This window comes from Pteronotus mesoamericanus, unplaced genomic scaffold (assembly GCF_021234165.1).
Source record: "Pteronotus mesoamericanus isolate MK-2021 breed Mesoamerican mustached bat unplaced genomic scaffold, CSHL_Meso_final contig_58, whole genome shotgun sequence".
Classification (NCBI taxonomy): Eukaryota; Metazoa; Chordata; class Mammalia; order Chiroptera; family Mormoopidae; genus Pteronotus; species Pteronotus mesoamericanus.
Genome location: NW_026555205.1, coordinates 6,663,848 through 6,688,262, shown reverse-complemented (window position 1 = coordinate 6,688,262; position 24,415 = coordinate 6,663,848). Strand labels below are relative to the sequence as shown.

Genomic DNA, 24,415 nt, shown 5'->3' with positions numbered 1-24,415 from the left:
TACAATATAAAAACAACTCTTGTAAATTGGAATCATATTCACAAAACATCTGGGAAGTTCCCCAAAGGAAAAAAAGATTACCCAAAAGTATTGCAAAATAGATGGAAGAGAAGATGCTGACTTTTATCATAATACAAAATTCACTCAGTTTCCATTGTTCTAGATAAATCAACAGCTGTGCTGTTTACCTTTAAAGAAGCCTGGAATCTATCTTCATTCAGCCTTGAAACCCAGACATTCTTAGGTTGTAAGTACAGATATTTAAATTCCATAACAACTACCCAGTGTTTATAAACATTTATTTCTTTATAGATGTCTCATCCACAAAATGTATATTTGGTTAGGAAGAGGAATTTTGAGGGTTCAGCTGTACTTTGACAAATATTACACAACAATGTTTCTTTAAGCAAGAGACAGCCCATAAAAAATTATCTTTTATTTTCTAAGCTTTGTTTTGTGGTAAGGGCTAAAAGAAAATAATGATATCAAGGATCTTCTTCCTCTATTCTCTGTATCATACCTTTATATAAAATAGTATATTAAAGAATAATACTAATATATTAGATAGTATACTCCACTCTATCTTGAAATACTTTTCAATAAATTCTTAATTTAAAAAAATCTTCAATATTCAAATTCAGAAAAAATACCCAGACATTAAAGTAAAATTATTCTGACATTAAAAATGACTCTTTTACAAGCAATGTGTCAAAACATGTACCTCTTCCTGTGTTGCCTATCACTTTTAATTGTGTCATCTCCCCATCATGCAAGAAAGAGGGACCCTTTGGAGCCATCTTCAACTCTTCCCTTTACCTTACTCCCAATATACAGTCTCATCTTGTTCTACAATTACCATGTCTCTCTTACATATCTCTTTATATCCTTCCTGCTGCTAACCTAATTCATGCCTGTGGCATCTCTCCTAGGAATATTTAAAATGAGTCTCCTAACTGGTCTCTCATCTCCAATCTTCCCATTGCATCCTATATACAAGCAGCTCGAGGCCTCCCCGATGACCTTCTTACTCTGCTGAAAATCTTTCAATGGCAAGTCAATGCCTTCAAAGAAATCTGTCTCTGTCTATCATTTTATCTCCCACTGTCCTCACTAGAGCTCAAGTCACACACAGCGTCACTTACAGTTCTCCCCCAAACAACACACTGTTCTTTTCCCTTGCACTTGGCTCAGGAAGTTTTCTGGACACATAATGCTTACCTTCTCCACATCCTCACTTTTGAATGTTGAAACAGTCTTACGTGTCCACAGAGGCTCAGCTGCAATGTCAGTTCCTCTGTAAACTCTTCCCAGTCCTATCCTACCAGAGCTAATTTCCCTTACTGCCAATAGTATTGTTCATATGTCTCATGTAGCACTTACTACATTCTTTCTCATAGTTCTTCTGTGCACATGTTGATCTCTTTACAAGACAACAGGCTCATTGAGGGTAGATATTATGTATTCATCCCTGTAACTCCACAGTTCCTGGTGCAGTACCTTGCTCAGAGTAAATGTGGAATTGAACTAAATAAAACTTATTTCAGCCTGATACAATTAAGAATCAAGACTGTCAGGATTTAGAATAAATCCTATCGTTAATGACAGCTGTGCTATTATAATTGCTGCTTATTTAGAGAAAATACTGAATGCATCTTTCAATCAAGCTTTGAAACTACACTGACTATTCTAAGTTTGAATTACCTTATTAAGAAAATAAGAACTGCAAGAACACTGAAATCTGTAATATAATAATGGCAGTGAAGAAAGATCTTTTACATTAGACTCAGCTACATAAGTTCAACCAATAAACCACAAAGGAAGTTTTTCCCCCCAGAACATAAAAAGGACCATATTAAACATATTAATGAAAACTAGCTAGGAGACACTGTGTAGAGCCTGAGTTCTCAATCAGTAACTGCTCCTTCCTGCAGCTGGATTTGGATCTTCTCCCATGAAAGGGCTGAGTAGATCTGATTCCACTAAATTTCCAAGTCTGACAAAATCACAACTTGGAAGTGGCCTTTTGGCAATTGCTAAGCACAGTAAATCCCTTAGTCTTCTGTAATCCCCTCAAATGTCCTGCATTCACAACTTTTTAATACCAGATGTTTTGTTGAAATTAACACATCTGTAGCAAAGGCATATCAAAAGGATTTTTCTTTCCATTGCAACTGAACTTTATTATATCGAGCATTCTATTTAACCTCCAAACTGTTTATGTGTTATACAGATAATTTTGAATAGTATTTATTGCAGGGGGAATGGCAATAAAAATCAGGCTCACAATAGCGTGGGATCCACTGCAGAGCAAATATTCCTACAGTTGGTGATTACAGACAGGAGCCCTTAGAGACCACACTTCTCAAAAGAAGTTTTTTGACCTTGCTAACTAAATAAAATGATCAACATGTCACAATCCCTGGCCTAAATCTTCCTTGGGAAAAAGGGTGAGGTAGTGCTTTGTTAGTTGAATTCAATTTTATTTCTATGTTACACACAGCCTCTTTACATGGTTTCACTCATTAACAGAATCAAGCACAATTAACTAGATATTAATAAATGGCACAATACGAAGACATGGCCTGATTGATTGCTCACCTGAAACTTTGGTCCCCGCAGGGTGTGTGGCCATTACAGAAAGATAATTTCTGACTACTCATCCAACGTTTTAAAGACTAGGGCCTACAAATAAAACTTATCAGAAATGGCCATCTCTCTTGTGAAAATTTTAAAAAAGACATGGGCACTAGAGCCACTGTGAATAGAATGTCCTTCACGAAACAATTCTATCATAGTAAGAAAGCAGTCTTGTGGCACAAAATGCTTGTAAGCTATAATTGTGTGCTGCAAGTAATACACAAGATGTTAAATAACACCCTCATTTCTTTTCTTCAGGCTACTTGTTTCTCATTCATCTCATTTGTAGAATTAGTATGTGTCCATTTTTCCATGGGAGCATATTTTAACATTTTATTTCAACTGTTTCATTTTTCTAAGAGCAGAATGTAACAGTAGCAACTAGAATATCTAAATATTTTGTCTACCTAAAGTTTCCTGTAAGATTTAAGCATTACAATCCTTTATTAAAAGGCAATGAATACAGTTACAAAGCAAATAAGTGAAAAATTCCTTGATCTAAATTTATAAATAGAAAAAGATATACAAATATGTCTCACCTTAGGTTATGTCTAGGTTCCGAAAAATAGAAGTAAATTGTTTTTGCAAATTAATCGTATTTTCCTATAATCTACACTTTCAGAGAGGCTTTAATCTTTATTTCTCACTTCCCTTTCACAGGCTTTGGTTCCTAGTAATTTCTTTAATTGCCTTACCCACCTAGTGAACAACATACTATAGGAACTCACTCTCCAATTCAAACATTTATTTTGATGTATGCTTAATCCCCCACAGATACTTAAGGGATGCAAAGATATGAAAATTTTAGCTGAGGTCCTTAAGGGACTACCAATCTAAGTAGGGAAGACAGTTATGTAAAAAAATGTATACAATGCAAGGCAAGATAAAGCAAGTGCTGTAACAGGTACCAGCAGTGTGTAATGAGCACACAAAGAAAGAAAAAAAAAAACCCAGTAACTCTGGGGGTATGTGGAAATCCCTGGGTGAATCCTTTGGGAAACAGAATAAATCTGTAATGCGAAACTGTAGAGTCACGAGCATTTACTGATTTATTTGCTTTGAAAATGTTCTATTTTCTTTCTGGAAGGGTTTCTTTGTGTTGAACTTAAAATGGGATACACCTTAGGCAAGAGACAGAACAACAGCAATCATATCTGACATTCAATTATTTGGCAGAATGTCTGCTCTACCAGGCCCCATTACCCTCTCCTCCCACCACTTCCACCTATGACGTAAGACTGAAAACGGCATTACAAGTGCCTTGTTTAGCCTCACTGACATTCCAAAGACTAAAAATGTTACTAATTTCTGGGCTAGCATCTCTAGCCATTTGCTGGTTTCTCTTCCAGTGCATCATTAATTTGCCAGGTTGCCATGATGAATCTCTAGTATGTGGATTTGTATATGTGAAATGACAACTTTACACTGACAAAATTCTTTGAAATCCTATGAAGAAACATGTGACGTGTACAACGAGCATTGCTATTTTACAATAATTCACAGGCAGTATATATAAATAAAAATTTGAAAGGTAATTTTCCTGTCAAATTTTAAAATACCTATCCTGGAAACAGACTCCCAATGATGTACTATTTGTTTCAGACAAAGGAAAGTTTTAAAATGGATTGGGGCAAAATGGAACATACTCACAGTGCCTTTGGTTCTAAGGTTTTCATTACTGTTTACTTCAACATTAAAAAAAAGATAATGCAGCACTAAAAGACTTGTATAAAATTTAAAAGACATTTTAAAAATCTTCCTTGTTTTTCAAATACTCAGATTCTCAAATCCCAAGTGCAGTACACAATCTGGATAATTTTATTGTTTCAAAACCCTAATATTGTAAGAAATCTAAGTATGGTAACATGGACATAGGCCATGTTCAAATACATATAGTTCCTTCCTGTCTTTCCTTTTGTAAAAAAAACTTCAATAAGAAAAATGTCACTCATGGATATATTTGTCTTCCATTTATATAGATGTTTCTTGTTTTATGGTAAGTTGCTCCAAGGAACTTTCGAACTGTAAAAATGTGAACTAAGGCAATACACTTGTTCTAAATTACTCGGACATTTGAAATTTGTTTACTTAATTATAACTTCTAAGGATCAGATGAATTTCTTACTCCCGAACTGTCTCCCTTTTGACCAGTTGTAAAAGAGAGCAGGGCTTTTACCTACCTTCCCTTTATGGTGACGCCTCCTCTAAACCCCCCATAAGTCACACAATAGTTCCCCGTTATCCATGGGGGAACTACATTCCAAGATGCTCTGTGGATACCTGAAACTGTGGATAACATCAAATCCTATATTTTTCCTACACACACACACACACGCACACGCACGCACGCACGCCTTCTCACTTCAAGGAAGTCCTCTGTGGCTCCTTTTTGACGTACCTGAACTGCCAGCATCACTACCCTTGCGCTTTGGGGCCATTATTAAGTAAAATAAGGGTTCCCTGAACACAAGTCCTGCCATACCACAACAGTCGACCTGATAACCTAGACAGCTACTAAGGCACTAATGGGCGGGCAGTGGGAATACAATGGAAAAAAGGATGATTCACATTCCAGGTGGACAGGGCAGGACCGCACAAGATTTCATCATGCTACTCAGAAAGGCATGCAATTTAAAACTCATGAACTGTTTATTTCTGGAATCTTCCATTTAATATTTTCGGACTGTGGTTGACCATGGGTAACTGACGTCATGGAAAGTGAAACTGTGGATGGGGGTGGGGGGGACCACTGTAGTAGATTTCAGAGGGTTATGCCCGGCTAGATGCCTGAAGGCTGAACTAGTATCCCATGTAAGCTTTCTGGTCTTAAATGCAAATGTTGCACACACACAAAAAAATCAATGCTTGGGGAGCATATGTTCCTGAGAAAATGATCAATTCTAATGGGACCATGGGAGTTCAGAACACCAAAACAGACTAAGAGGATAACTGTGAAGAAAAAAGTACATAAGGGAGACAGTGTGTTGTAGGATTCTAAAAGGAAAGTGAACCTAGGAGAAGTTGAATAAGACTGGAATTAACAAAGGGAGGTGCAAGGGAGATTTTGGAACACTGAGTTAGGAAACGGAGACTCCAAATAAAAAGTTATTCAATGGTTGTTTGACTTTTGTTTGTTTTTCCTGTGAGCTGAGACCAGGAGATTACCAGCTGAGTTAATCCTGTGGAGGTCATGGCTGACCTGAGAGAAACAAACTTTTTTCTCAAATACTGTTACACATATTGGGTGCATAGTTCAAGGTCATGACCAGCTGCACATTTTTATGAGACTACTGTTAAGCCGTACGTTTAAGCTGTCAGCTTCGCTATAACCCATGTTTTGTAAGGGTGTATGATATTTGATAATAAATTGTATCTGAGAGGGGCTGTGAATTTCAAAGTCATTGGTGTAGTTCCTTTTTTTCATGAACTTCAAAGTTAGTGTATTTTTTTTTCATTTACCATTGAAATTGGTTGGAAAAATATGTCAATTCGATAATTCAAGAGATGTTGAAGAACTTCAACTGATGCTACTCAAGTTGCTTATCAAAATACTTCTATTATGGCTGGTGTGGCTCAGTGGATTGGGCACTGGCCTGAGAACCAAAGGGTCACCAGTTCAATTCCCAGCGTAGGGCACATGCCTGGGTTGTGGGCCAGGTCCCCAGTAGGGGGCATGCGAATGTCAACCACACATTTATGTTTCTCTCATTCTCTTTCTCCCTCCCTTCCCCTCTGTCTAAAAATAAATAAATAAAACCTTTAAAAAATATTTTTGCAGTGTTGTGAAAAGTATGTATGCCTTGAGCATACCAATGCTGTTTGTGACGACTATTACAAACTTTTTGCAAAGCCAACTATTTAAGATTCTCATTAATGTTAAAGATATTTTTTGTTTGTATTTTTTAGCAATATCCATGTTTCCATTACTTGAAAAGCAAAATTTTTATTCTTTGTTTTTATATTTCTTTGTTTAATAATTACTAGATTATAACTGAAAATAAAAATCATGTTATTTTATAAGTATAGTAAATGCAAATTGGCAGTGTTTTTAATTTTTTTTCACATTTCAGCACATATTAGTAATGAATGTACCTCTCGGTTACATGCAACCTATGCTGTAATTTTTTTGACTGCAACCTCTACAGGGTTAATAGGACTTGCAGCTGTAGGAAGCTTTCAAGGGAGAAAAGTCCGTGATGTTACTGGAAGAGAGCAGTATACATAGTAATTTGGAACATCAGCTTTGGAATCAGACAGAATCAGGCTCAAATTCAGGTGCTGCTATATATTAGCTGTTATTCAGCAAGTTTCTTAGCCTCTCTAAGCCCTGGTTTTTCCTGATTGTAATATTAGTGAAATACTTTCAATTTCACATAGTTGTTGAAAAAGTTAAATGAGGTAACATATCAAATACTTGGACAGGCCCAGCACATACAAAAAAAAAATAAGTTATTGTGATTAGGAAATACAACTAGTAGTATGTTGGAAGCATGTTTGAAGAAGGGTGTGATCTAAGATAAGAATAAACCATGTGTGTGTGTATTTGGGTTTTGATTTGGGCTTCTCCAATACTCATATTCTGTTACCCTTGTAGTTCTGGCTGAATAGCTCTAAGGGCATTCTTCATTTTATGGAAATGTGCCCAAAACTTGATCTAAGGCAGATTAACTTGAGAGTAAGACTTTACACTGCAAAATTATTATTTTATTACAGGGTGCCTTGAAACTTTGGGCTTCTTAATGTAAAACTAAAATGAACACATTTACATACATTTATGAATCCCTTCCATTAGGAAAGTGTAGTGACAATTCCAGGCAATGTCAGAAGACCTGTGGTCTAACTCTCGTTCCAGCTTTGTTAAATAAATTGTTGGGGGTTACTAAAAGATCTAGGACCAGTTACAGCTCTAAACCTATGGACTCTCTGGCCCAGTCTATTCCAGAAATCTAATGTAGGCAGTGAGAGAAGATGCAATGGCAGCAACTTTAAAGGTTTCGAAAATAAGGGGCCAGTTAAAATTGTTATGGATGGATGGATGGATGGATGGGAGTCGTTTGTAAAGCTGTGTATCTTACCACTCCTAAACTTCTAAAGACTCAGGCATTACTCAGAGGGTAAGTTAAACCACTGCTGGTTACTGTGGCTTTCTATAAAGAATAAAGTGCTAAATACAGGCAACCTTTGACTATGGCATTTCAACTAAAGCTATGTGGTTACTGGAGTTGTGGCAGTGGGTTTCGAGGTGATTGAAAATAAATGGCTATTTAACCGGTAGTCAGTTCCAAGTCAGTGGAGATGTTGAGATAGAAGTTAGATGCCCATTTCTTGGGAGAGTTTAAAAGAGCCTAAGGTATCTGATAAGGGTTGGATGGCTTCTAAGGATTCCTTCCAGCTGTATGGTCCCATGGCAAGCCTCAATTTACACTGTGCTCCTTCAACCACTTATAGCCCGTATAAGAAGAGCTCAACCTTATGTTAATTTGCTTTCTATAGTATTCTGGATAAGGATACCTGTGCCCTGACTCAGTCTAACTCCAGTTGGCCTTACACTACTCCACTCACTAACAGTCAGCATTGGCTACTTCCACAGGCTCAAGAACACTGGCAGCAAGAAACGGTGAGAAACCTAAGCTAACAGAAGCAGGCAGAGAGAGAAGAGAGTAGAAATGGTCATCAGGATCAAGTAAACATACCAGAAACTGATGAGACCGGTTTCTGTTTATTTGCTTTGATGTGGCTAGGTAAACTGCTGAGGGCGATTTCAAAAGGGAGAGACAAACATGTCAAGTTCATCACTACAATCCAATTTGTTAACTGTTGTAATAGAGGCCTGAACAAAGTGCTGGAAGAACACCGACACTGACCGATTTTGCTGGGAACCATCAAAGAAATGTCATACATAGAGGCAGTAATGAGCAAGCTGAGTCTTGAAGGATGAGTAGGAGTTGACTGGGTGGAAATGGAGAGGGGCGTGGTTGTCCGAGAAAAAAGACTGTTCAAAGCCAGACAGGCACAAAAGAGTCTATTTGGAAAGTAGTGAATAAGCGGACATGGCTGGAGTGTGAGGTTAGGGCCTCATATGCTGTGCTTCTTAACAAGGGTAGGACTAGGAGGTGAAGGGGAGAGGCAGAGCCAGACAGAGGATAGTGACACTGTAGAACATTAACTTTATTGTGGGTGAAATATATGTATTGGAATGACTTTGGTTTTTTACTCCAGGGAAGACGTGGAGACATGGAGGGGGCTTCTTGTCTCAAATATAAGGTTTAACAATTACCAAGGGGAGTCTACTAATGCCGATAGGTGTGTTTGTGCCCATTTTGGCTAATGGGTAAGTGCAGTGCCCTGAGCAAGAATAAAAGCTATAAAAAGGAAGATGCAATAGCATGGGAAGGCACATACGCTTAGACGATAGACACACACCTTAGTGGGCTGATTCATGAGGCACTGGAGTACCTCAATACACCATTGATGGCAACTTTAAAATGCCACCTTTAAAAAACGAACTTTCAAAAAGAGCAATGGCACTTTATGACATGTATTTAGAAACTTGTGAATTTTGAACTTTTTTATCCATTTTCAGAGAGAGGGGAAGGGAGGGAAAAAGAAAGAACATCATCCATCAGTTGCCTCTTGCATATGCCCCTACTGGGGACTGTATCTGCAACCCATGTGGCCTGACCGGGAATTGAACTGGTGACCTTTTGTTTTGTGGGATGACACCCAACAGAGCCACAACCTGTAAGGGCAGAAACTTGTGAATTTAACAGTCATCCTTTCATCACTGAAGTACGTAAAAGTCGCTTCAGCTGAAATCCACTATTATCTGAGATGACTCCCATTCCTAGCTACCACTCTTAATTAGAGGGGGAAACTCAGGAAAGGGGGAACTAATAAACAATTCGTCGAGGTCAGGTATCCAACCGGAAGTCTCCCCTTGTTCATTGCATTTGCAGGCATGTTGAGGCCCAACCTGTATTCTCAGCTCCACCGCCACTGCAAAGAATTTTTCCTCCCACTGTCCCAGTGGCTCTCCTCAGAGGGCTCTTGAAAAACAAAATAACATTTAAAAATATTCTCATTTTTTTGGATTCAATGCAATTATTATTGGAATTACTCACTGTTTATGAGTTGGCTAAGCTTTGGTTACTCCAAATGTAGCATGTTTCTTATGTTGAGATGATGCTGAAGATTTGGGTGCAGTACGGCATCTTCCACATACTCTTGTTTGAGCCCCCTTGTAATCAACTGCCTAGGGTGCAGGGCGCAGTCTGTGATATGGAGCAAAACAAAGCAAACTGGCCCAAATGGGGATTGGACCCATGACCTCATAAGCAGCACAGACTAGCCAGCAGTGTATCGTTATTTACTGCTCTTCATATGCAACAGGCATTTCTAAGGCTTAGCACACTTCTCCAGACCTGGGTAAGCAAACCAATCCCCTTTAGCCAGGGAGCAACAGAAGGTCGTCGTCATAGAAGAATGCCTTAGATTTAAAGCAGCCTGAAGAATTTAAAAGAGATTCTTTCCTCCCATCCTCAGTGAAGTAGCAACAGTTGGAACCTTTTAAGTCAGCTTTGTGGAACACACAAAGCAATCCTGAAAGCAGTTGGGTATAGCAACAGGAAGTTGAGTTCTGGGCAATCCCTTTCATTAAACCTTCTGAAGAATTTATTTTATGGCTTTTTTAACCTTCTCTTTCACCACTAGGAAGGACACAAAAGTTGGCATTTCCATCTATAAATTTTAAAAATGAGGGATAAACATGTTTTTAGACATAACATGTTAATCTACTCTGAATGATGAAGCCTATAGGTTCCATGTTTATTTTACAGGATAATTTTGTGATCTGAAGTAAAATTATAAAATCTTTCTGAACATGAAATTAATCATAAATCTGTATTTTATGAATTTTCTTCACTTTTAAGTTTTAAACTACTGATAATGCACAGCTGATATTAATAATCGGAACTTCATTCGCAATAGAATATAGTAGACAGCATTTTCATTTTTCAAAATTCTCAGCACCTAAAAAATTCTTATTGCAATAGAACTTTTCAAAGAGTTACCATTAGTCCATGTCAATTTTATGTTATACACAATGGGTTTTTCAATTTTTGTTGTTGTTGTTGTTGTTGTTGTTGTTGTTGTTAAGAAGCAGCTCAAATAATGTAGCTCTTCAGGACAAGACTTTTATACAGCGAATGTTTGCTCTTCATTTAAAAAGTGAGAGAGAATGTAAAAAAAATCTGGAAGTTGTTTCTAAGATAAAAAGATTTATAATGCAAGAAAAAAGGCTAACAACAATAAGTGTTTAGCCTTTAAAGAACACTAAACTTTTAAAAATAACAAAATGGAAAATTTTTCAAGTGCTACTACTTTAAATGTTCACATTGGAGGTAAAGTTTGAGGGAAGGGCAAAGATCGTGGAGAAGGGCTTTGTTTCTTTGCCTTTTAAGGAAATCTTTTAAAAAGTATTTTCTCATGCTCATAAGAGAATAACTAAAATGTAATATTAAATAGCTGTGCAAAAACCTCAACTTTACATTATTTTAAAGTACTCAAATATCTAGCAACATTGTCCACTCTAAGTGGTAAGAGCATATTATCTGCATGATACTCTAGACAGAAATATTCACTTTGAGCATACACTGGTGATAACGGTCTTATTCTTCCAGAGCACTAAGACAAAAATCTGTTCTCTCGTTCGTTCAGGTGCTAATGACTCAAATACTTTAGCTACTTATATGTAGACCTGTATTTATTTTGTAAATGCTCACACAAAAGTACATATATTGTTAAATGTCTACAGTATGATTTTAGATCTCATCTAACATAATGATTTCATACAATATTTGTGTTCTAATTTATCTTCACCACTTTTGCCTTTCTTCTGAAAAAAATGAAAAGCATCTCAAACAATGAGTCTCAGGAAAGAAGCAGCTATTAGTTTACTGTACTGAAACAAAATATGAAATTCATTTTAATGCAAAAAGGGGAAAGAGGAATCTAAACTATTAATTATTAACTTTCTGCATTTGCCAAATATCAGGGCTATAATCCAACTGGTTCTAGCTACTCCTGGATGAACTTTATGTGTGTCCATGTGTGTGCACAATCTATTAAGTGTCTATGTCTGAAGTTTTCATTTTTTCATAGAAAATTCATTTTCCCCTTCAAATATGTGTTAGTAATCTCTCAAAATGCTCAATACCTTGTATGTGGTCACTTTGATAATAACAATGCATACACGTCCTTGTAACTTGGAATTTTTTTTTCTCCATGTAGGATAAAAACAAGCCAAAAAGTTGTATAAAGTAGTTTGCTTTTACTCAAAGTGAATGATGAATTAAATGAAATAATTTCATAAATTGCTTTACGTACATTTTTGCTTTTGTTACAGATGTAGACTATCATTCAGTATCATCATCACCTCCTCTGCCTCTTTGGCAAAAATCACTTTCCACCTAGGATTAGGATCATTTATATACCTTCTTATCTCTCCTACTATATTATAAAACCCTAAGGCGAAATTTAGATGAGATTTGCAGGATGAACTGTTTAAACGTGATTAAAGGGGGAAATTGCAACTTCCTAGTAGCGTGATGGTAAAGTTTAGCTATAGATGCAAGAACAGGGTCAAAACAGCGTGGAGATTCCAACTAAAGACTCTGAGTATCTGACGCGTGTGATAAGGAATTAGAATCTGACATACTCACTATACTCGATCCCTGCGGCAGTAGGTGCTAGGTGAGTCAGATAATTTTCTATAACCCAGGAGCCATTACCCATACTGGGAATGGTCCTCACTCTTTAGTTTCTCCTTCCACATTCTGCTGGCCATTTTTTGGCCACTCTCTGCACATTAGCACAACCAGAGATAATGAAGAAGTGCATTAAACTAGTGGCTAAAATGAAAATTCTAGAGTTCGACAAATTATATTTAACTGTCCGATCCTATGAATAATTTTGAGAAAAGGTTACAACAATCTAGGTTCCAAACTATACTTTAAATTAAATACTTACCAAACGTGACAATTTCTCATTTGGTCATTTATATACTGAAACTAACAAGTTAGGTATAAGTTTTAGGAACCAGACCATCCTACCTCATGTAAAAAGGCCACAACTTTTTATGTAATTAAGCTAATTAATTTTGCATAGTGTTTTTGATAACATCTAATTTACTTCTCCCAAAAGCATATGTTAGCCACAAATCTTGCCAGACACTTGCCAAAAATAGTCGGGCCTTAACATCTCCAGAATTAGCTTCCATGACAATAGTGTATAGTCAGAAGTGACTCATGTACCGCTTTCCTTTTTATAAGAAAAATCAATCTGGGTGATGCTACTGTGAGGACTGATATTATAAATTGGTGATGGGGGGGTGTGCTTGTTCACAATGAGCAAGTTTAGTGACCTCAAATAATAAAGAACAAAAATGATCACAAAACAGTCCAACTGAGGTGGGAAAATGTGAATTATGTTGCTTATAATGGTTTTAAATTCATAATGTTTTAGAAAAGTGACAGATCACAACACCAAAATATAAAAGAAAATAGGACCTTTGAAAGTAATAAAGTAGATCTGTTAGCTATTTCTAATGTTTCAAAAAGCCTAATAGTAAGTGAACAGTTGTAACATGCAAACAATCAATCTCCCCCCAACATACACACCTTGCTCACACAAAACAAACAAAACTCCGAAACAAAACATGTCACACCTTTTATGTGGTTACACTGTTCCCTTAAAAGGAACAAACTTCCATTGCTAATTTCTTAGAATTAAGCAGTGCAACAAAGTAGCAAAGCTCAGAATCAAGTTCCAGACACCTTCCACACCTGCATAATTATTTGATTGTGAAGAGGTCTAAGTACAACAGTGTAAACTAGAAGAAAAGAAAGACAGTCTTTTAAGTGTGATGATAGTCCACACTCCTCTTTTAAGGGAAAAAAAAAACATTTATCAATCACTTATATAAGAATTATAATCACTGAGAATCCACATTCCTCTTTTACAAAATAAGAACACACCTATTACTTATATAAGTGATTTCATGCTAGAAAAATTACTACCAACTTGAATTTTCACAAACAAATAAACTTACACTTTGCTAGACAATTTTTTAGCCAAAAAACTTAAGGAATATTCTTTGTGATGTTTGTGTTCATCTATATGAATTGTAATCCTCTTATCTAATAAAACTATACAATCTAAGTACTGAAAGGGAGGAAATAAATTGTCTCTGCTTTCCAACATGTAAAATCCATAAATGCAAGTAGCTTGGTAAATACTAGAAATTATTCTTCTTCAACTGGGACAAAGAATATTTCTACACTGAAGTTTTGACCACTAAAACATACACTTGTTTGTGGACTTTAATTTGTAACCATGAATAAACTCCTATCAATGATTCTGAATTCTCTCTCCATCCTGCTTTTACCCAGAGTCTACAAGGACAAGGACAAAATAGCGTATTTAATAGTTCGATGTTATAAATCTTACAAAGTTGGCCTGCCATGTACACAGAAATTGTGCATTTTTACAATTGGTAGGAAATCCTCAGCCTATTTATAAGGTGTTACTTCAGTCTAAAATCAAAATTTCAACCAAGAGAACATACACCTTGACTATGACAAGTGTTTTTATTTTAAGATAGTATGTTTATATATAAAAACTTAACTGAGGATAGGCATTTTATTTTAAAAGTATCTGGTCATTTTTTTAAGGTGTAGCTTTTAGAGATTAAGGGGCCACCAACGAACTAGATCATTGTTGATAAAATGGTTGTCCTTTTAAAAGAAAAAACAGGTACTCACACAAGTATTTGTATACCCATGTTCCTAGCAGCATTATTTGCAATAGCTAGAAATTGGAAGCCACTAAAGTGTCCACAGATGGATCTCAGATGGATGAATGAACAAAATATGGTAGACACATTCAGTGGAATATTATTCAGCATTAAAAGGAAAGGAAATTCTAACACATGCTACAACATGGATGAACCCTGAAGACAGGCTAAATGAAATAACCCAGTCACAAAATGACAAACCCTGTTTTTGAAGCGCCTTTAAGAGTCATATTCATTGATACAGTAAGTAGAATGAAGGTTGTCGTGGCTGGGGGAGAGAGAAACGGGGAATTAGTGTTTAGATGGCACAGAATTTCAGTTGGGGAAGATGAAGAAGTTCTAACGATGAATGGTGGTGATGATGCACATCAAATGAACTTGAGGCCATAGAACTATACACTTAAACTTGGTTAGGATGGTGAATTTTACATTATGTATACTTTACAATAAAAAAGGATTCAGCTGAGTAGCATTCTGAAATCTAAACAATAGTCTATTTAATCACAGTTGAAGATAGTGAAAAACCAGATATTGTCTTTTTTTTTAAATACACCTATACCTGGTAAATCTATTATTTCATTGTTTATTTTTCTGTCTTGTTTTCTCACTCCATTTTATCCCCAACCCCCTAACTTCATCTTATTCCATTTGTAAATGCTGTGCTTTCTGCATTTTTAAGATTGGAAGAACAGACTCCAAGAAGCACCAGTTATTATGTTAAGAAAACTGCATTCTTCTTGGAATCTAGTCCATTATTTACATGTAGTCAAAGAACACAATTTCATACCATACAGTAATATATTTCTGTAATAAGCATTATCCTTCTCTACAATATTCATCCAAGTCAATTTTCTTCTGACTAGTCTATACAATCCCATCTATGGATTTCCTGGATTGATAATAACCTTCCAAAATTTCAATCATAACTAACTAGAATTTTGAAGAATTATTGATCCATGATTTATACGATTTATGGTAATCTGCTTCCAAGTTTATTATTTTGATGATGAAGTTGCAAAACATAAATTTTCAGAAAAATTTATGTTGTCTCATCTTAAATGCAGCAGTTGAGAGTATGGATTTTGCAGTCAGATGGCTTGGTTTGAATCTTCGTCCTACCATTTGTTACATGTGTGAATGGGTAAATTATTTATATGTATTCTGTAAATCTCAGTTTCTAGAGGAAAAGGAGGGTAGAGGGACATATAAAGGGGGATAGAGGATAAAGGGGGGGTAAATGGTGATGGAAGACTTGACTTGGGGTGGTAAAAACACAGTACAAAATACTGATGAGGTATTATAGATTGTACACCTGAAACCTATATAATAATTTTATTAACTAATGTCATCCCAAGAAATTCAGTAAGTAAAGAAAGGAAATGTGGACATTAGTATCTAAGAACTGTTGTTAGAACCATGTATATAAAGCTCCTTTACAGTGTCTGATATATAGTAAAATTCTTAATAAGTGGTAGCTATTAACAATAATAACAAAGACAACAACAACGGTAGCAACAGCAGCAGCACAGAGGAGTGCCAAGTGCCCTACTAGACTGAAGGGCATCATATTGCAACTTTCGAAAGTGACTCCACGATTTTCATTCTAAAATGAATCCCAGAAAAAGAGCAATTGTATATTGCAAGGTTTGTTTTCTTTTGTTCATCTCTTCTAAATAGCTTCATTCTTGTCATCACATGAAGCAAAAGAAATTAAGCAAAACAAAAACAGGAAGACCAGTGTGTGTCTGTGTACATATACACACAAACACACGTCTCTAATGGGATATATACAATTTCAGGAAGTTGTATTAAAAAATGAGGATAAAGTTGAAAAGTCAACAGGAAGAGCCACAGACTATAATGAGGGTAACCATGTATACAAATGTAGGTAAATTTCTAAGTTCCACTATCGGAACAATTAATTCAGAGTAACATTATTAGCAGATCAAATATACTGAATATTTCTAGTACCCTTGGAGACAGATCCACGAGTCCAGAAAAGCTGAATATTTTCATCCTTTCTTATCAGTGTAGTCAAAAATATCTTATTTTCTTTAAACAAAACCAAATTGCTACTACAGTTACAACTACTAAAGACATCTTAAGTATATAATATTTAATAGTGGGATTTCTGGCACATTTCATTAGAAAGTACAAAGAGTTTCCATGCTATCAACTTAGACTCCCCAACTATAAAGAAAAATTTAAAAAAATTAAAACAGAATTAACATTTCTGAAAATACATTCCTTGAAACACTAATGGCAGAAGACACTGGGGTGGTAGGATAAAAGGGTTCTATAGTCAAAAAAAAAAAAGCTGAAGTGTGGAAAGTGCTGCATTCTCTTGCTCGTGGAGATGAACAACACTGAACATAAAGGTTCTGAGAAGTCCTGCAGTGAGCAAGACCTGTTTAAATTTGCTTAACCACTGCTTCCAAAATACAAGGTCCGGCACAAATAACATCCCCTTTTTATTACAGAATCTTTTATTACAAAATCATAGGCATGTAATTCTGTAACATAACAATATCAGACTCAAGAACACCATATGACCTTTTAGGCGAAAAGTTCAAATTAAAAATATAAATTATTACACCCGTATTATTACCCTACAAACCACACTCAAGCAGGAGTTACTTCTGCTGGACCCTGTATATTTGAACATAGACTCCTTTTATCTTCAGGTAATACCAAAGAACCAGTCAGTGTTCCTCATAAGTTATATTAGGAAATATATAATAAATTGCCCTGATTAGCTATTAAAAGTGTAATTCCGTATGCACCTTTCCCAAAGAGGTAGTCACTGGAAAAATTTGCTAAAATCTCAAAATGAGCCCATGGTATTTCATGTCAGGAAAAAAATCTAACATGCCTAGACTAGCATTTACACTATCTTTAGCAAGTTGTAATTATATCCAGAATATGTGCTTTGACCGCTTTACTGCCTATATGTCATTTAATCGAGTCCAAACACCAAATTTCTAATACCTGTGAAAATCTAAGAATAAATGTGACCCTCCAAGACTTCACTTTTCTTTCTGGGCTTTACTGTAAGCTGAGAAAACCATGAAGCTTTGAGCTACACCTTTAAATAAAACAATACACAGTTACCATCAATTTATTAACTGGTGCTGTGAGCGGCATTTATGCAATCCTATAGCAAAATAACGAATGTTCCACACCATTACTCACGAAGGAAAGTAGTGACATTATTACTTCATTCCCCTAACATCTCTCTAACATCCCTATTATTTTTATAGAACAAAATACATACTGTAATTACCACTTTACCACTTTGGAAGATAAGCAACTTTCCCCAAGTATCGATAGTCAGGAGGGACCAATTTTTTGTTGGACAGACATTTGTGCATATTTCAACTATAGAAATTATATTAGATAATCATCCTAAAATGTGAACAAAAACAGCAGATTCCTTTACTAAAAGCTTATCATTTAAGAAATTTTCTTCTTTTGAAATAATTTTGGAACACAATTTGCTATAAATCTAAACTTGAACAAAAAAAAAATCAGATGGCATGCTAGATAGGTTTTTGTGAGTTCGGAAATTATGAACAAAGTTTTTAAAAAGTGTAATGAGGCACTCATTCATTACTTTGTCCTTCTGTTCGATGAAACAAAATAAGTAAGCTACAATTAATTCTGGGTGAACTATGAATGTGAATGATTATGCTGCCAGGCTGTGGCATCACTTTCTTCCTAGGTTCTTGGTTCAATTCAAAAAATATATAAAAGTGTAACAAAACGTGCAAGATGAAAATAGACACCAACAATTTTTTTAAAGCCAAACAGAGAAAACACAATGACTATTATTGTGGAAATTATACATTTTGGTAACCCATGGATATTTGGTCATTGATTTTCAAGTTAGACAAAATAATCTGGTATTGAAAGAAAAGAAAAACACTTCAAAACATCTATGGCAGAATACATGTAATCACAGTATTTTATATTATGATAGTATGTATCAAAATATTTTTACCAGAGAGATGGCAAATGGTCCAAGAAAAAAAAAAGGAACATGAAAGGAGTCAAGAATGTTGACAATTCCATAAAGAAAAGAAATTAAAGAATCAGGTTCAAGTTTCATAAGTTTGTTTGTTTTTTTTTAAATATAGAAACAGAGGTAACAAAAATTGTTCTTCACCTGGTAAGTGTGTACTCCCTGAGTCCTGAATGCAAATTCATGGCAGAAAAAGTACCTATGCATCCACGCAATCTTTTGTCTCGACCAATCTTCCATGTTACAAACAGTGGGCTGTAATGGAAGATAAAAATTGGGTAAATTAATCAATTCAACTTAAGCAAGTATTTACTGAGTACATACTATATGCAAGGTTATATGTCTGAGATATAAAGACCAAATGACAAGACCTCAAGGGGCTGGGTCTAGCCCAGTAGGACTGCATTTAGCAATAATCACAGCTACATTGGTTTGAGCATATGTTAGGCATTACGATAGATGTTTTAAATCAATTATCTATGTTATCCTCATCAACACCTCTTGGAGGCTGGTGCTATTACTAAACATTTCTTTTTTTTAAAATTTATTTATTTTTTATTTTTAAAAATCATGTTTATTCTATTACAGTTGTCTCAATTTCCCTCTTTGCCCTCCTCCACCGATCCCACCCTGTCCCCTCTCCCCCACAGGCAATTCCCACACTGTTGCCCACGTCCATGGGTCATTCATACATGTTCTTTGTCTAGTCCCTTCCCCTTCTTTCCACCATTGTCCTCTTTCCCCATCCCCTCTGGTCACTTTCAGTCTGCTCCATGTTTCCATGCCTGTGGTTTATTTTGTTGAATAGATTACAGTTATAGGTGTGATCACATGGTATTTGTCTTTCACCGACTGGCTTATTTCACTTAGCATAATATTCTCCAGTTCCATCCATGTTGTCGCAAAAGGTAGGAGTTCCTTCTTTCCTTTTTTTTTAAAATGCAGATTGATTGATTGATTTTTAAATGTCAAAAATCCATGATAAAATATTAAAAAATTTAAATCCATTATAAAGTCTCAGCAATTAGAACATGACACCAGCACAGAAATAATCAAGTAGATCAATGAAATATGATGAGCATTCTAGAAACAAACGTATATATCTAACAATGTAATACATGATTAAATTGGTATTTCAGATCAATGGGGAAAATAAGGCTTATTCAACAAATAAGATGTATGGACCACTATTACTTGAAATAAAACAAATATAGAGCCCTATTTCACACATTATACATAAAATATTCAGGTGAGTTAAAAATCAGTATGTAGAATCTAAAGAGTTTTAGGAGAAAATGCAAAATAATATTTTTCTTACCCTGAAGTAAAATATTTAAAGCCAGAAGCTATAAGATAAAATACGGACAAAAATGACTATATTAAACATTTAAAACTATACTGTAATATACATATAAAAAAGTTAAAGAAAAATATGGACTGCTTCACGAATATGCACGTCATCCTTGCACGTGGGTCATGCTAATCTTCTCTGTATCGTTCCAATTTTAGTACATGTGCTGCCAAAGCGAGCACACACTTCTATTTTAGTTAGATATGAGGCGGCCCCACAGTTCATCCATAACAAAGTAACAACTCAAACCCGGGCAATCTTGACTACATAGCCTTAACCATCACGGCTAAGTAGCTGATTCCTTATTTAAACCTCAAGTTACTGATTGAGTCCTAAGTCTAGTTTAGAAAATCAGGGGAGCCCTGCCTGGTGTGGCTCAGTGGACTGAATGCCGGCCTGCAAACCAAAGGGTCACTGGTTCGATTCCCAGGCAGGGCATATGCCTGGGTTGCAGGTCAGGTCCCCAGTGGGGGACGCAAGAGAGGCAACCGCACAGTAATGTTTCTCTCCCTCTTTATCTCTCTCCCTTCCTCTCTCTCTCTGAAAATAGATAAATAAAAATCTTTAAAGAAAAGAAAGAAAATCAGGGGAAAACCAACCAATTTCAAGAAATACTTAACTGACTGCATTGTGAAAGGTGCTACAAGAAATAGAGTTACCTAAAACACAGTCATTGCTCTCTAAGAGCCTGTACAGAAGGAAGGCATGTTCACAGCAAACTAGGACAAAACAAGGGAGTGAGTGCTATAAACTATTTCCAAAACGCCATAAATTAAGCTACTGGGATAGAAGAAAGTTTCATCAAGTGTGATCCTCTTCAGCTTGGCCTATAAAAATGAGTAGGGTTCAGAGAGGTGAAGGGCAATAACAAACATTAACAAAGTAATGTCTGAAACCAGAAAATTTATTTTAAATTTTAGATAAAATTATTGTCAATAAGTACAATCTCTCAAGTATCAACTATCAAAGTATCGACTATGATATAATGGCATCAAGAAAGTGATATAGTTTTAAATGAAGTTTAATCCAGTAAATGCTTGGATTCCGTGGCAAACTACTGACAGCCTCAATTACTGGTTAAGCCTAAAAACAATTATTTTCATTAGAAGCAACTTTACATGTCAGTTTTATGAAATTAATTACTTTACACATTTTAGGACATTCTGTGAAAAGACAAAATGCTCTACGGTTGGGGATGGTTTGTGTTAATTTGAGTATTCACAGTATTATTAGTATAATAAAATAGATTTCAGCTTTCTAAAAATTTTAATCTTCAGGGCACATACATTATGTGATATATTTCTGATAATATGCTGTTGAGTTGGAGGCTACATTCTTTCTCTCTAGACAGTCATTAGGGGTTGGGTGAAAAGATATCCTGTTGAAGCACTTCAATCACCCACCTCAAACATTTAAATTGTCCTGAGTTCTGACAGGTAGCCACAAAGGCAGACAGGTTCCCCAACAAACAGTTTACAAACCAAGGAAAGATCTGTGTAAAAGGTGGAAGGGATTTCTACTTGACAACCCTACTGTGTTTAGGACACAAGCCTGAAGATGGAAGAAATCAGACTTTTAGTAGACAGAATAAATCTATTCCTTCAAAATCTGGAACTCTAATCTTTCATTTGCAAAGGCTCATGCAATGTCTTTTATAAAGACTTTATATAGAGAATTTAAAAAACCCAAAATACTTAAAAGCGTTATTTAATGGGGAAAACACTGGGAAGTTAATGATTTTAAAACACATTGAACCTGACTGGTGTGGCTCAGTGGACTGAGTGCCAGCCTGCCAACCACTGGGTCACCAGTTTGATTCCCAGTCAGGGCACATGCCTGGGTTGCAGGCCAGGTCCCCGGTGGGGGGTGTGCGAGAGGCAACCACACATGGATGTTTCTCTCCTCCTTTCTCCTTCCCTTCCCCTCTGTCTAAAAATAAGTAAATAAAATCTTAAGGAAAAAAATAAAGTACATTGAAACAGAATAAACAAAAATGAACACAAAAGATTGAATCTTGAGTGGGATAACCACTTTGTATAGAACAATGACTATGGGTACATTCTACACTGTTACCTAAAAATAGCAAAAAAGTTTTATTTTCCCAAAACACAGAGGGAAAAAAATAGGCAATTTCATTCTTAAATTTGTTATTAAAAGATGTATAAGTTCCCAAAAGGACATAAGACATCAAGATAATCAGAGATAGATCACAGTAGGAAAAGGGATTTGCGCCCGTTGAGAGAAGCTGCTCAGTGACAAGTATATAAGGAAAACAGTTCATAGAAAGACAGAGATGGAATGCTTTTGGAAAATACTTTTACCATATGTTTTAGGGTCACCTACTAACAATAAAAATATATTACACACTAGAAAGGAGCTTAAAATGAAATGAAATATTAATGGAAATAATTATCTGAGGATAACCAGACATTGCTTTTTAAGGAATTTCCCTATCTGAACATTTTATACCTCATGTTTTAAGAAACCTTTGGAGAAACTCTCTCCATTTTGCCAAGTCTCTGGACAGAATGAGGAAGGAACCACCTAATCTAGGTGAATCCTGTCAACTGGCAGCCAATACCATCAGGTCAATAGTAGTAGCTCTCAAGGAAATATAGTTGCATGGAATCAGCAACAGTACAGAAAAGCAATGTAAATTTGGTCAGGATATTCCCCAGTCGAGGTTGCATGCCACTTCCTGTGCCCCTCTTTGCGACTATCCTATTCATAGGCCAGAAAATGTTAGATATATGTTTGTGGGAGAGGGGTCTGACTATGAACCAGGTGTATTTACTTAACAATACTGTATCGTAAATCCTATTTCCCCTGCCATACCAAGGCAAAAAGAGGTTAAAAAACAAACAAAAACAGCCTAAGACATTTGCAAGTCCCCATTGCAGCAATTTGCTCTTCATTAGATTATTTAGAATGAAGTTTGTAGATAGTAAAATTAACAATATGATATCAATCCCCACCAATGTAATACTAATTACTATGATGGGTATTCATTCAACAAGGTTATTAATATTTTAGGTAGATATAGGTAAAGAGAGAAGCCCTCTAGCTTGGTTGTTTCATTTTGCCTTCAAATAATAACTGCTTCTCAACTATGTTCGGGTTCTTCTGCGACCTAGCTCAAAAATGCAACTGAATTACTCATTATGTCCAAATCAATACCATAATTCCCTAGGGCCTAGGTGCTCAGAAAAAAACAGAAATGACAGTCTCCCTTCCACCACCAGGTTAAAACCTTTCACTTCCTATTCCAACACAGAGTTATATATCTCGTTCACGAATCATATAAACTACAGATTCAATTTGTAAATATGTACTCAATATGGTTAAATACTGTATTAGTCTGTTTGGGGTGCCATAACAAAATACAACAGACTAGGTGGCTTAAATGACAGAAATTTATTTTCTCACAATTTTCAGACCGGGAAGTCCAAGATCAAGGTTCTCATCTTGGCCTGTAGATGGTTGCTTTGTCCTGATATAGCCTTTCCCCAGAGCGTTCACAAAGAGCCAGTGAGCATGCACAGGAGATCTCTAGTATCTCTTCTTATAAAGATTCTAGTTCTGTGGGTTCAGGGCCCTGCCCTTATGACCTCATTTAACCTTAATTACCTCATTATAGGCCTTATCTTCAAATACAGTCACAGTTGGGGTTGGGGCTTCAGCATATGAATCTTATGGGGACACAATCCAGTCCACAGCAAACCCCTAACAAAAATGTTAGCACGTAGTTAAAAGTTTATATAATAAGGTATCTAAAGGTATTAGTTAAAAGAACTCTGAAGAGATTATCTGTTTCTTCTTCATTTTACAGGTGAAAAACAAAAAGCAATCAAGGGAGACTAAATGCAGAGTCACCAAGCTGGTTAGAGATAGAACCCGGCTGGTTCTCCAAATACTTCCCCAGAATAGGGAGGGAAATGTGCATAGCAAACATATATGTTTCTAAAATACCAGAAAATAGGAAAATCTCATGAATACTACACAGTATTATGCAGGTGGACATAAGCACAGATCTCCTCCTCCTCAGAAAGACACCACGGCAAACTGGAAATCCTAGATCAGCCAGAAATATTGGACCCAATCTACCAGCTTCTATACTATTCTTATTAGAAGCTCATAACAAAACCTACCAGTTTTTTTTTTTTGTTTGGTTGGTGGTTTTAAAGATTTATTTATTTTTAGAGAGAAGCGGAGGTGGAAGAGAAAGAGAGCAAGAGAAACATCAATAGGTTGCCCCTTGTACACGCCCTGACCTGGGACAAACTGCCATCTAGGTATGTGCTCCAACCAGGAACTGAACCAGTGACCCTTGGCTTTGTGGAAGGACAGCCAATCAATTGAGCCACAATGGTCAGGACACAACCTATCAATTTATTTTTATTGGCTTCCCAGCACCCCTTCTGACTCCCCCTCAACCTTCTTGCTACATTTTTTCCTATTGTACAGCCAGCCGTCATCAAACTCAGGTGTTCTAGGGAATACCTACAAATTCCCACCAAATCAAAATTTCTATTTATCATCTGATTAAGTAATTCAT

At 36.0% G+C, this 24,415-nt stretch overlaps 1 protein-coding gene and 1 non-coding gene across 2 annotated transcripts in view; both read right to left on the bottom strand.

The window, feature by feature from the left end:
• AMMECR1 (AMMECR nuclear protein 1) overlaps window positions 1-24,415 on the bottom strand; it is a 132,679-nt gene that overhangs the window by 41,427 nt on the left and 66,837 nt on the right. The window contains exon 2 of the mRNA XM_054580365.1: window positions 18,654-18,764. Coding sequence (XP_054436340.1) covers window positions 18,654-18,764 — 111 coding nt within the window. The remainder of the gene's footprint in view (window positions 1-18,653; window positions 18,765-24,415) is intronic.
• On the bottom strand, window positions 19,936-20,042 carry LOC129076263 (U6 spliceosomal RNA). Its single transcript, XR_008529730.1, has one exon. It is a non-coding gene; the product is annotated as a U6 spliceosomal RNA (small nuclear RNA).